General features: G+C 35.6%; 2 protein-coding genes across 2 annotated transcripts in view; one reads left to right on the forward strand and one right to left on the reverse strand.

Annotated features, from left to right (window-relative positions):
* Nucleotides 1-528: 528 nt before the first annotated feature.
* Nucleotides 529-14,541, forward strand: part of LOC129576405 (paired mesoderm homeobox protein 2B-like) — a 39,701-nt gene continuing 25,688 nt past the window's right edge. Inside the window, exon 1 of the mRNA XM_055461517.1 lies at nt 529-1,716. Coding sequence (XP_055317492.1) covers nt 1,380-1,716 — 337 coding nt within the window. The 5' untranslated portion in view covers nt 529-1,379. The remainder of the gene's footprint in view (nt 1,717-14,541) is intronic.
* On the reverse strand, nt 8,302-9,572 carry LOC129576407 (uncharacterized). The gene is made up of 2 exons (XM_055461519.1): nt 9,073-9,572; nt 8,302-8,840 (listed from the first exon to the last, which is right to left on the reverse strand). The coding sequence occupies exons 1-2, from the start codon at nt 9,118-9,120 to the stop codon at nt 8,577-8,579; spliced, it is 312 nt and encodes a 103-aa protein (XP_055317494.1). The 5' UTR covers nt 9,121-9,572; the 3' UTR covers nt 8,302-8,576.

Here is a 14,541-nt window from a genome sequence, read left to right on the forward strand (position 1 = left end):
AACATCTCTGCCGCTACCGTAGAGCAATCGAACGACAAACAACAAGCGTTGTCCTTGTGTGTACATACTATTTCCCTCTCTCTCCCTCTATATGTGTGTGTTAGCAGATTTTTCATGCGATTTTCTTTATTCCAACCCTCTGAAAATGTTTCATTTTCGATGGTCTTTTATTGCGTTACATTGTTTTTCTGTGATTCGTGTGTGTACCAATGTTCTTGTCTCGTTTACGCCGGCCAACATTTCCGACATTGGTTAATCGTGTTATCTCACATTACCATCTCATCTGCAAATGATTTGATGCTCTCTCTCTCTCTCTCTCTCTCTCTCTCTTTTCACACTCCGAACCACACAGTTTGTCTGGTTACTCTCTCGTGCAAGGTGCAAGTGCTCTCTTTCTGTATGTGCCACTTGCTTTGTGATTCGATTCGAATATGTCGTGTGTTTTCCAAAAACGGTTTTAAGCAAACGTTATTGAATTAAACTTATCATTTTATTTTGGGGTAAGCAACCGGTCGGTGGTGTGTCCGAATTATTTGACATATTGTTTTCATATATTGTGACGACGACGACGACAACGACGACGAATTATATATTTTTATTGAAGTGAGAGTGCAACCTCCTTTATAGGCTCTCATTCAAAGGAGTTTATTTACTCGTTTTCAGTTGCATATTTTCTGCATTGTGGTTGAACCTCGATTTGGACAAACTTCCTTGCTTTTTGTCGTATACGGAAAAATTGAATACGAGAAAATGTAAATGATAAATATATGAAAAACAAAAGCAAAAACACTGACATTGAACAAGAATCAACAATAATTAAATTTACAATTGATTTGTGAAGCAAATAGAACTCAAGTGCTAATGTTAACGGCTAGAAATTTTGTGCAAAAGCAGTGCGTGTTCAGTTTCATTTAAAACACTTGTGACATTTTGTGATATTCAGCATTTTTCAAAGTGTTTGATGTAAAAAGATTTGAAGAAAAAAAACACACATACACAAAAAGCTTCTTCTTAGTTCAAACAGTGAATATTTCTAAGTTCCAGATTTATGATATAATTTAAAATTGATTTAATTGGGTGATCTAATTTCACTCGTAATGTCAACCAATGAATCCCGACGTTAATGAAGCAAACATCTCAGTGACTTTAGAAAAGGCAAATATGAGACAAATTTAATTGTACTACCAATTGGTGAATTTAAGCGAGGAAAAGTCATGAAAAGTTTAGATTTATGTGAGCAAATTGAATTGTTTTAATTTTAACGATTGCAACGCGATTTGAGTAGAAGAAAAACAAAGTTAAGCGAATATTAATTGATTTCAAATAAAATTTAATAGAATAAAAGTAGAATATAGTGGAAGGACAAGCAAGCAAGCAACATGGATTACACGTATTTAAATCAGGCGGCCGCCTCATTCGACACAAATTGTTTACAAAATGGAATTGATCCCATGTCCAATATGCCTTGTACGTATGGCGATTTAACGTCTTGTAGCCAAATGTATAGCGCTCGATATACAGCCGCTGCAGCCTCGATGGCGCGCAGCTACAATCCGGTCGGATCGAGTGTTGGCCATGGAAGTGCGGCGGCGGCTGCAATGGGTAGCCTACATCATCCTGGTGGCCCCGGATCACAATGTTCTGTCATTGGGGCGCGAAATCATCACCAAGATGTTCATCGCACATCAATGTTTTCTACATCAATGGGCATGCAATGTAAGTGCATTTCAATTATTTCGTCGAAATTTAACCTGAGAACTTGTCTTTAGTCGCTTGGAAGTATCATTTGAAGTAATCAATGATTACCAATTATTTTCGAACAAATACCTTTGGAACGTCACAACTGAATGCTTATCACAACATTTAAGATTATTCAATTGTTGAAAATTTACATTTGAATGAAATACACCGAATGTCCAAACCTAGGCCCAAACGGTGACAAATAAAGAAATGACAATACCGTCGGGAGGCCAAGTATACTCGATAACCATTCATAAAGATCAACTCCAACGAATTCAGTGAATTCAATTCGCCGACATTCAAATCTTTTACCAATATTGCCACGGCAGGTGTAGCGAATATATTTCGAGAGATTTCAAAACAAAAAATCAATAATTCAAACAGTTTTTTTTTTCACAAATGTTATTCGGTTGATCCAAAATGGTTCTTACTCGGGTTGAGCATAAGATTTTCTTGTAAATCATTACATTTTGAATACAAGCTATCGAATACGTGTCCATTTGAAAACGATTCACTCAAAAATAATATCACACATGATTTTCTTCATAAAATAAGATTTTTTGCAACATCTCTTGGAAATTTTTATAACTATTGCGACTAGACTTTAGTCACTTAATAAGTTTTCTCCATACAATTTACGAGTGACTAGAGATTAACTATTTTGAGATTTTTTGACTTAATTTTATACGTACTATGATTGGAATTTCAATTTCATAGTTAAAATATTTAATAATAATATATATAAATATTTAATAATACTAAGCCGGCCAACTTGATTGAACTTATTGAAAGTTGATTGAAATCAACTGGAAATTCAAGTATGGAATCTAACGCTCACAGTACGTATGAAAATCCAGTCAAAACGCAATTTTTACAAATTACGAAGGACTTCTTTCGTTAAAAAAAAAAAATTGAAAATCTCAGTTTTTGCTCTCTCCTCTATTCACTTCAATTATCGCGATAATGCTAATTTGGCAAAAGAGCAATGTCATTGATAATGAAACGGTAAGAGTCGGTTGTAAAAATTAACGATAATTCGAATAGCTTGTTGAATTAGGGTAATTATTGTATGGTTATGGAGAAAAGAAATGGCGCGTAATTCGGTTGTTGAGATCATTAGTACAGCGCATAAGATTCCTCATCTTCGCATTTCTTTTGCAACCAATATTGGGGCCAGTACGATTCAAGTGTTTTACTTTTCTCAATGATTTGAAGATAAGGTTAGTAGGAATTTATGAATGGTTCACAGATTTTTGACGGCATTTGAAATTCCGAATCACGTTACATAATAACATAGAACGTAATTAATGTTCAATAATTCATTGGAATGTTAATTTAAAGAAATTGTATCGATTTCTTAATGATTAAAATGGCAATACTACCTATTGAATGCACGTACCAAATATAACACCCAATTTCAATCGATTAAAAGAAATGGAAATGCTGTTTCATGTTTCCAAGGTTTCGAAGGACGCCCATTTTCAAGTTCAAATCTGCACGCTAAAAATTTGGGTAAATTTCAATATTCACAAAATGAGCATACATTTTGATCCGTATCATTTTCGCGTTTCTCGTTTTGTTCATTCTTCTTCGTTTCAAGTACGTCTTCTGGCGCTGTGTACCAATGTGTTTGTGTGTTTATGCACGTGAAAGAAACTCCGTCTCTTATGTACGATTTCTTCAGTCTCAGTGTGTACTTCAAAATGGTGTACATATAAAATGTAAACTACACACGGCAAACAAAACATCATCATCAACAACAACAACAGCAGCAGCAGTAATATATAGAGAAAGAGAGTATAAAAAAGCATAACTGCCAAGTACGTGGAATGGCTGGCGCGAACGGTGCATACACACTAGAGATGTTTGTACAAGAATCTTCTCGACAATTTCGGAATATTAATGTTCCATGCTTCATTTTTCCGAGAGTTTTTCATTTCTTTTCGTCCCTTGGTTTCGAGTCGTTCTGCCATTGGTGCTGTCGCTATTGCCTGTTGTCTATGCTATATTATTTCCAACAAAAATTTAAGCAATATTTTTGTGTTGATACTATTTTCCATTTTCTTTGGCGGTTCTCACTTTTCGCCCTGAAAAACCGTGGTTTAGACGAATTTACATTCATTTGTGTATCCCCATTTCTCTTCACCGTTGAAGCGTTGCAGCCGTTTGATATATGCAAGAAAACTGAAACGAAAAATGGCAACACAATAAAAAAGCGACGTTGGCCGAAAAACAAAGCACATGAAGCAAAAAGGACTTGAGACAAGTCTCTTCGAACATGGATAGCGAATGAGCAAATGTGCAAATTTTCAAAAAAGGAATGAGAGACTCTCTCGGAGTGAGAGAGAGAGAGAGCAAATGAGAAACGTTACAATATTTTACTGTCTTCAGCTAAGCTCATCGGAATAGAACGAGAGCAAATGAAGGAAATAGGGGACGGAGAGAGAGAATGGAACAAATGATAAAAGTAGCGCGAAATGAAGATAAAAATAAATATGAGACATAAAACGAATTTATTCATATCCAGCCATGAATACAACGGGATATGTGTATTGTGTGTATTCTACGCAATTTAAAATCAAACAGCATATAATTTTGAATGTTGTGCGTGGCACTGCCTGACTACACGTAAATAGTCACCAAAGCCACCCAAGAAAATCATACCCCAAACCCAATACACAAACATACATACTAACCCACGCTCACACGCACGCACAAACTGGGCAACAAATGGACCTGGATCTACCAAACCACTCCTGAAGAAAAGCTTCAGACATTTTTCTTTGTAACAAATTTACAACAAAAATGTAGCACGCAATATTCACAAAATGAGCATTCATTTTGATCCGTATCATTTTCGCGTTGGCATTAAATTTTGAAAAATGAACAGTCGTAAACTAAAGTGAAGTAGTAAAAAGGTCATAAAAATATTATTTTCATTTTACATTCCCTTTTTTTCTCTCTCTCGCTTTCTCTCCTTCATTTCGCAAGTTTTTTTTCTCTCGTATCAATTTATAACTGCTATCGCATATTTTTTCAGCAGCAACAAAGAAAGAAAAAAACAATATCTCATCACTCAAATACAATGTCTTGTGAAATGCACTTTGGCAAGAAAGAATTGTATGTTTGTACGAATTCAGCGTAAATTACCGACAATTTTCACCGGGTCCAATTACCGACAAAGCGTCTCGCTTAGATACAAGCCCAATTGGAACAGCCTTCTTCAATTGCAAACTTGTAAATTTAATTTACGACCACTTTTCACTCCATTTGCCATCGAGAATTACCAACAGATCCTAATGAAATTATATCGATTGCTGCTCATCGCACAATCAATGTGCAACCAATAATGATTGCGTTCAACTTTAAACAAAGAAGAAAAGTTCAAGCAATAATACATATTCCCAGTGAATTGAATCGAAACAGTTGATTTTTGTTTTTAGATTATAAATATTATTCGACAAAAATATTACTAGTTTGAGATTTTAATTTCCTAAAATGCTGCACCGTACTATTATCAGTATCAATCTCCCAACGAAATACGGATCTGATTTTTTACGAAGATTAAAATAAATTCCCTTTTTGTGGTAAAATGTTTATTTCAATGTTCATAGAATCTTTGCAATGAAGAAATTTAATGGAACTGAGTGCTTTTTTGTTTTCGGACAAAATGAACTCTCAATTTGGCGTCGCATAAATTTTAATCGAGCCAATGTTTCAGATGCGAGCAAAAAAAATGAAGAAAATATTGTTGGAAAACTTCCCACAAAAGGGAAATCGTTCAGACAATAAATCATTTTCCCCAATTGCCCGAATTATTTTACACTTCAAAATGAATTATGTTCTATCTTGCCATGGGGAGCTAATGATGATCAACAATATACAGTTAGAGGAAAAAACTTTCCCATTCAACACTTGTGTTAAAATTTCTATTTATTGGTTTGGTTTGCAAAACTCAATGGAATAAAAAAAATTTGGACTTTTCCTAGTGTAAACGAATATAGAAGCGATTCGATTAACCATTCATATTTTATGAATGTCATCAGTTGGTTTCGTGGAATCTTTGAAAGTGTAGTGAAAGCTGAAAATGTGGCGCTTTTCATTGAAAGCTGCAAAATAAGAAAGAGAGCACAAAGTGTGTTGTATAATTTGAGGCGAATTTCTATTGAATGTTGCAATTCTAGTCGAGGTAATTTTCCGTCGAAAATCCAAAATTGTGTGGATAATATTTGAACCCATTCTTAATGGAGATTCGCCAACGTGGCTCTCTCTCTCTCTCTCTCTCTCTCTCTTTCTCTCTCTCTCTATCTCTCATTCGTTGATTGAACACACAATCTTCTGCAGAAATGTATGCTTTCGAAAATTGCGCCAATTTCCTCGGGAGGAGGAAATGGCACCAAAACCTAAACAATGGTTTAGCCAGCGTTGAACATAGTCGACAGCATAATCGTTATAATTTCCCGTCTATGATATACTTGATTAATAATTCAAATGCTGATACTGCTGTCGTTAGTTTGTGCTCAATGGTTTTGTTGCGAGCCACAATAATGCCTCAGCATACAAATGTAATGTAATAATCATCGAGGATTCTATGCACACATCGAGCAAGACAGGAAAAGTGCGAGAGAGCGAGAGAGAGTATGTAAGCGAATTTGTTGTTACCGATAAACCACTGATGTCTTAAGTAATAATGTTGTGTACGAAGCACATGCATGGTGACGGCTTTGCAAATTATGGTCTTTTGGCCGCAAACTTATGCCACAATATTGCGTATGAATCGAATTTGTAGTGTAATGGTATTACTAATTCGCATGGACAATGGCATTTTATTACCCAATTAGCATTTCACCTCTTCCGCCTTTTGCGGCTATAGAAATGCACCTTGAATTGTCCTGATTCAATTGATAATCATAGTTTTAAGTGTTTTCTGGAAGCTAAAACTGCATTCAAAACATGAAGTACGTAATACGTAGTGTTCCGCTATAGACCGATTTGGATTTTATGATCATTTCGAAAATGCATATAATATTAACCTCGTTGAGTTTCTGTTCATTTCAAAAACTTATCCGATTCCATTCGAGCGAATCCTTGCACACCGTTTCATTCTAAATGCGTACTCCTCAAAACAGAGACAAAAATATGGTTTTTCGATTTTCGCTTCTCGTACGAATGATGGATCGATAAAAGGAACTAAGAAACACGAACGTCTTCATCCACAATTTTATTTTGTTTATTTATTTATACTCATGTGTTTGTTGCTCACTCCGTCTCGCTTATTCTACAGCATCCATGTCATTGTAGAAGCGGCCGTGCCTGTGATTCTTGGCATGGATTTCGTTTTTCCTTTCTCTTGCTCTCAGTCGTTCGGTCTCTTTTACGTTCATCGTTTACGAATCGAGCCTCCTTCTTTGTAAATGTTATCGTTATCTTTTCGTGTCGCATCACATGAAAATTGACAATACACACATAGCCAAAGACCCATACATTTTGGCAAATCGATTGTTCCGAACAAAATTGCGTCATGGATTTTTTATCTGACAGAACATTATGTACACTAGAGTGTTTTTGAAATCTGGAAGAGAAAAAATGGTAGACATCAGTTAAAAGAGTAGCAAATTCTGTAACAATTGGTGGTATTCATACAATGTTGCGATTGATATTCGCACTTCCCGAAACAAAGAAAACTGTTCTAAAGTCCGAATATCAATCATGTTATTATCATGCACAAACAAATGTCTTACCTCTGTTTGATCCGTTGTAAACAGCATACTCATACAACAGCTTTACTCGACGCGAGGTGGTTTTCAAACCGATTACTGAATATAACTTATTTAGAAAATCAAATGTTGACTAAAAAAAAACACCTACACTCTTGGACAAAATTGAGAGGACAACCTCGAAAAAAATTTACCAATGATTATTTCATGAACGTAATTAGTTTTTATTATTCAAACATTAACTTCAAGCATTAATGCTTATTTGACATCGGTTTACATTTTGAGAAAAAATCACAAAATTCAAAACTATTCAATAAAATTCGTCCAGATTCTTTTAGTTCACATTATTTTGCAATAAATAGAACAAATGTGTCACTGAGCATAAAAATGGGAATACAGATCTGTTACAGCAACAACCGAACATAAAATTTTGTGCCCTAAAAACGTTACATGAATTTCCATCTAACGCGAGTGCAACATGAGTTGCATTAGAAACAGTATTAGCTCATGTTACACTCGCGTTGGATAGAAATTCATGTAACGTTTTTTGGAAACAATATTTTATGTTCGATTGTTTCTGTAAAAGATCTGTATTCCCATTTTTATGCTCAGCAACGTGTGCTTCTCTGTCATAAGAACCAATGTATTTGACGTGACAGTGAATAGCGGTGGAGCCTAAATAGAATCTGCGGCAACTTAGGAACTATCAATACTTCTTGTTGTTGCGAAATTCGTGACAACAACAAAAAGTATTGATAGTTCTTAAAAATGCCGCAAATTGCTAATACATCTTATTTAGGCCCCACCGCTATCTTTCGCCGGCCAAAAGCATAGGTTGATGCTCAGCGACACAAATGTTTGAATAATAAAAACTAATTACGTTCATGAAATAATCATTGGTAAAAAAATTTCGAGGTTGTCCTCTCAATTTGGTCCAAGAGTGTATGTACCGTCGGTACTAGACAAAATTACACCTAGTACAAACACTAGCCCACAAATTACAAGGCTAGCGAGCTAACGATCGTTAAAAACTAACTTCATAATTAAAAACTGTCGTTAAAAACTAATTTTATCAATTAAGAATTGGTATTGGAATGAATGCTGGTGACGATGTCATCATTATGGATTGCCGATATTGTTTGCATTTCTGGCTGGCCGCGCTAATGCTGGATGCACCGGTAAGCCAAGCAGCTGAGAAAGACCTATGTACCAACTCCATGTTGTGCCGCGTGGCGATGGCATCTCTTTGATATCACTCTGGATTCGGTTGCGATCGCACTCTTCTTCAAATGTGAACAGTCGCGTCAATTGTTCACCCTTATTCTTGCGAATGCCATGTTTGGTGTCATAGTGGTACCGTTTGCTCGATGTTTTCATGTTGACCTATGAAATTTCCATCAGAAACACAAGCAATTGTAAAATTTCATTCAAAAAACTTGTTGGAAATTCGATCAAATTTATGCCCTAAATGTCAAATCAGTACAATCGGTAGATGAACGCACCCCAAATAACCATAAGAAATACATTGAAAGAAGTTAGGAACGCAATCTTAGGGCAAAGTTTCCAACAAGTTCTTCAAAAAAAAAAATGAAAATCTGAAAATAAATCCACTTACCTCTTCGGTGCGTACATCTCGTCGTACAGTAGCATTCCACGTTCGCATTCCGGGATCGATGCCAAGCACATACCAAAATGTCAGAGCTTCATATTCACAGAGCAATTCGTCGTCCGATATTACTGGTTCTGGTCGATCTGGCCGTACATAGCACACCGTAACTGAGACGCCATCCGACACAATTTGATGGTCAAATTGCTTCGTTCCGTTCACCAACGCCGCGATATTGTCGAGATCAAAAAATAGTCCCCAGCTGCCAGTTTGGTTGAGGCCGAATTCGGGTCCTCTGATATTTATCAAGCGTGTGAGACCAGACTTGAATGTTGCACCGAACTTGAGTGGCACTTCATTGACAACTGCGCTGGAAACTGCACTTGGGTATCACCGTGAAATTCGCAATTGTCGGTGGCTCCGGAACTGCTGGTCGTGTCACATACAATGGGTATTTGTGGAATAAATTCCAACTGGCGTAAACATTGGCGTATGCAAGATGGAAGTACTGCACACTGTGCAGTGCACAGCCCGTTGTATTTCTAACCCCATTCGCAATGATTGAAACCAATTTGCACCGCCAACCCAATCACGAATGTTGCAATCATGTGGCGCACCAATTTGTCTCAAATCCTCGAGAAGGCTGGCCAATCGTTGCTGTGCAAGAACATCACCATCAGTGGTATCTACTCGTTTGTATGTGTAATTCACAGCATTTCGAATATCGGCGGCGTTGAAAAAGTAGATCGGATTCACATTTCTCTTCCGGAGAATGTCGTTCGACTCGTACACACACATTGTGAAGAATGTTTTGAGCCGTTTTTCACCAAGCCCGGTCAACCGGCAAAATCGACGCCAAAGCCGAGTATCCACGGCGCCAAGGTAATGCTCTGTATTTGGTGGGATCAGAAGGGCGTGATCCACTGTGAGCTGCTAAAACCTGGTCAGAGCATTACTGGAGACCATTACCGACAGCAATTAATCCGTCTGAAGGCAGCAATCCAACGTGAACGGCCCGAATATGCCACCCGCCACGAATCAATCATTTTCCATGATGACAACGCTCGGCCTCATCGGGCGCAACAAGTCAAAAATTACGTGGAAAATGCTGGATGGGAGCCGTTACCCCACCCGCCTTATAGCCCAGACCTGGCACCATTCGACTACCATTTGTTTCGCTCGATGCAAAACGCCCTCACCGGAATACGGTTCACTTCAGTCACTGGAATCGAAAATTGGCTCTCTACGTTTTTGGCCACCAAGCCGGCGCAATTTTATTGGGATGGAATCCACAAATTGCCAGAAAGATGAGAAAAAGTTGTAGCTTCCGACGGCCAATATTTTGAATAATGTATTTTTTCATTTTCATATTGAAATAAACGATTTTCCAAAGAAAAAAAAACGAAAAAACTAATGTATAGACCCAATAGAATTTTAATAAAATGTGGTTATTATTATGGTGCCGATTTTATTGGAATTCTAATAAATTCGACAACATATTGGATTTCATCCGATTTTATCAACGGACGACATCATGTTCACATCAAAGTCTATTCAACACAGCGATTAGATTAAGACAATCATTTATCACGACAAAATCTCAAAGAAAAACGAGTCTGGAAATATTTGACATGTTTTTCGTATAAAACTTTTCTTCACAATTTTTTTGAAAAGTTTCATACAAAAAAAATGTCGAATATCTCCAGACTCGTTTTTCTTTGAGATTTTGTCGTGATAAATGATTGTCTTAATCTAAACGCTGTGTTGAATAAACTTTGATGTGAACATGATGTCGTTCGTTGATAAAATCGGATGAAATCCAATATGTTGTCGATTTTATTAGAATTCTAATAAAATATCGTTATTAACATTTTAATAAAATCGACACCATATTAATAACCGAAAATTCACCATACTAATAATTATTAATATGTTAATAAAATGCACTATATTTATTAACGTTAATAAATATGGTGTTTCAAATTATTAATTATTAAAATATGTTGTTTATTAACATATTAATAAAATACCGATTTTTGACAGCTGTACCTCTGCTGTGTTTTTCAATTGTATTTTCGATACACTTCGTGTACAATATACAATATACAGTACAGAGTACATTTAGGTTCATGTGTGCTCACTGCTCACAATGATGTGCTTACATTAATTTATCTGATTACAAGCTCAAGTGAGCAAATGCGTATATACAAACATCTTGCAGAATGTGTGATTCAGAACAAGCAATGCTGCCAAAACGATTGATTGGACTTTCGATTTCCTGCATGAAGAATGAATACTAAAATTGAAGAATACAAAATTTGAAAGAGAATAATCATTTTGTTCTTCAATTTGTTCATAAAAATTTGTTCAAAAAGTTTCTGAGAAAAGAAACAAGACCGTACTTGAGAGTTGCATTGATTAACTTTTACTTTGTTGTTTTACAACCATCTATTTTTTACGGAGTACATGAAATATGTTTCAAATTGAGTAAGTTTACAGTTATGTATGATTTAAATTCTAAAAATGTATAGAAACCATAATATTAAAAAGATGAATGTGCATTTAATAACAAAAAAAAACAATTAAAATTCTAAAAATCTCTGAAAATTGGCTTTAACTTTCTTACTGTGTATGTGGACTTTTCTTCCATATCATCAATCAATATTGAAATAACTAGTTTCTTCTACAGTTTTTTTTAACCTGAAACTTCAGAAATGCTCCTTTGATCATTGAATTCATTATTTAGAAGAAAAAAAAACCGATTGAAAATTCGGTAATTTTTCTGAAGAAAAAAAATAAAAACTGCATCGTTATACCTCTTTAACTGTGTAATGGAACGAAAAAGCCCATATGTGCTCACTCATTTCTTCTGTTTTTTACATTTGTACGTTTACTCTGGTAACTTCTTAAATCAAAGTAAAAAGTTGAAAGAAATGTCATGCATTTTCGTGTTAATCGAACACTTGCAAGTACTTATTCAAAAACGACCAAGAAAGCAGAAAAAAATCAACATTTAGCTGACTGTCAAAAGAAGCTGCAATAATAGTGAGAATAATATTGTTTTAATTGAATATTATAAAAATTTAACAGGAAATATTCAAAAAAGTTGATTCTTTATAAAGACACAAACACAATTAAAAGATTAATGTTAAATAATCTGGGGCACATTTCTTTTTTCATTTCAACATCATGTTCAAAGTCATGAGCAACAAACAATGTCGTCCGCAAGATTTAGTGCAGCAAAGTTGATTGCTCTAAATGACGCCTTTTCTTATCCTAAGTTAGAATGTTGAAGATACTGAAGAATTGCTATGATAAAAAACAGAACAAAGAGAAGAAAGTGCTGTATGTAGTAAAAGGGGTATCAATTAAGCAACATATGCTTTAGACCGCAAGATAGCGGTGGCGCCTAAATAAGATGTATCAGCAATTTGCGGCATTTTTAAGAACTATCAATACTTTTTGTTGTTGTCACGAATTTCGCAACAACAAGAAGTATTGATAGTTCCTAAAGTTGCCGCAGATTCTATTTAGGCGTCACCGCTATTCACTGTCACGTCAAATACATTGGTTCTTATGACAGAGAAGCACACGTTGCAATTAAGGAGAACAATTTTAAGAAAGAAAGAAAAGGAAAAATGTTTCAAAAACTGAAAAAAAGTAAAAATTGATCAAACAACTAATATATCCGACCTGAATACCTGAAACATATTTATTCATTGAACAATTTTCCCATCGTTTTCACAACAATCAGTAACATTTCTATAAAAATAATCTCGGAAATAATGGCATAGTATTCAAAATGATCGTAAAATCAGGAAAAATGATTCTTGCATTTGCAAAAAGTAGCTTGATTAAATCAGAACGTTGAAATGATGCATTCGAGAAGCGAATAAGTATTTAAATCGATATTCGTAATGGATGAGGATATGATAGCAATCGCCATTTCGTAGCGCAGGTAAAATTTGATGCTCTTGAGTTTGAATGATGAGCAAAAGAGAGAAAGAGAGTTTTTCGTGATACGCACAGATTGTGACAGTCATATACATATCCTTAGAAAAAGAATGTAAAAGTCTCACAAAATTAGTATAACAATCTGCAGTCCGTGCGCGTACATAAATGTTATATAATGTGAAGACTTTGTGTCTTAATTCACGCATACTAAAATACGCAAGAGATGAAAATGACAGTGTGCCGATGCGAACACATTGCGAAACAATGTAAAATAATATGGAGTCTATTGCGCGTTTTGATTGTACCGCACCAGACGCTAGTGCCGAGGCTCCAACTCCGAACTCATGAATATCACAAATATGTGAGCGTATCTAAGTGTTAGAGGGTGTGTATATGTGTGCCATTTCTATTTTTTTGGCGGTGTGTAGGTGATGCTACATCTTGTACCAACGACAAACCGTACAGGATGTATGGCGTGAATGACATGTAAGCAAGCAACGGCCCATAGACGTAGTTAAATGTAACAACAGCAGTAGCAGCTGAAAAGCAAACCACTGTGAGAGATAAAACCGCCTTAGAAATAGCGTTTCGACATTTTATTTCATTTCATTTGTACGTTTGTTTGTTTTGCGTTTTCTTTTCTTCTTGGTGGATAGCTTCGTTTCTGTTGCCATCAAGTTTCGTTTGCATTATACCGACTCTTTCATTCATATTCGTGCCCGATGGTTTTATGCATTTGGAAATATCGCTACTGATACCTAAGAGTTTTGGATCAACAATAATTACTTTTCTTTCGTTCGAAAGAACAAATGAATGGGAAAAAGAACGAAAAAGTCAAACTCTTGTAGATATAAACAAGAGCAATCCCATTGTTTTTTTTCTCTCTCTTTCTGCTGATTTTTGTGTTAGTGATTCACTTGACGGCTGTGTGTTTCTTCATTCGAAATGAAATAAAAGCAACTAATTTGATGGTGTAATCAAATGGCCATGATATAATGGATCGAATTGATGAACTTTTAATTTTCAAATTGAGCTGAAGACCATTGGAGTCGAATTTGTAGTTGGTTGCAATTGAATACGATCAGAAAACGGTCACTTTCGTTTCAATTTCCATTGATTTTAATTCATTCGGAGAATGGTTCGAAATGAAAGATGTCCATTCGCTTGCCTGTTCCATTTGCGCATAACAAATTTCAAATAAAACTCAATTTAATCATGTTTATTTATTCATGATAAAACAAAATCATGGCAAATCTTTTCTGCATTCCACGTTAAATTCGTGGCTAATTAAATTACAGCCAACTATCTGTCACAGCAGTGAAGAAAGCAAAAACACTCTCGCTCACACAGACGTTTCAAATTGCATTTACCTGGGCTGTTGCTCGGAATTCACACTTTGGATGAATAATGTGATTAATTTCACCTATCGTTTGTCCCTCACTGTCAAAGGAATTGTGTCTCCTTAATCCAATTGACGAATCATTTTTAACCGTGAATGCTCCAAGTGAAGCGCAAAAACAACAA

Source organism: Sitodiplosis mosellana, unplaced genomic scaffold (genome assembly GCF_009176505.1).
Source record: "Sitodiplosis mosellana isolate CC-2019 unplaced genomic scaffold, AAFC_SMos_1.0 Smas_scaffold_6181, whole genome shotgun sequence".
NCBI classification, from domain to species: Eukaryota; Metazoa; Arthropoda; class Insecta; order Diptera; family Cecidomyiidae; genus Sitodiplosis; species Sitodiplosis mosellana.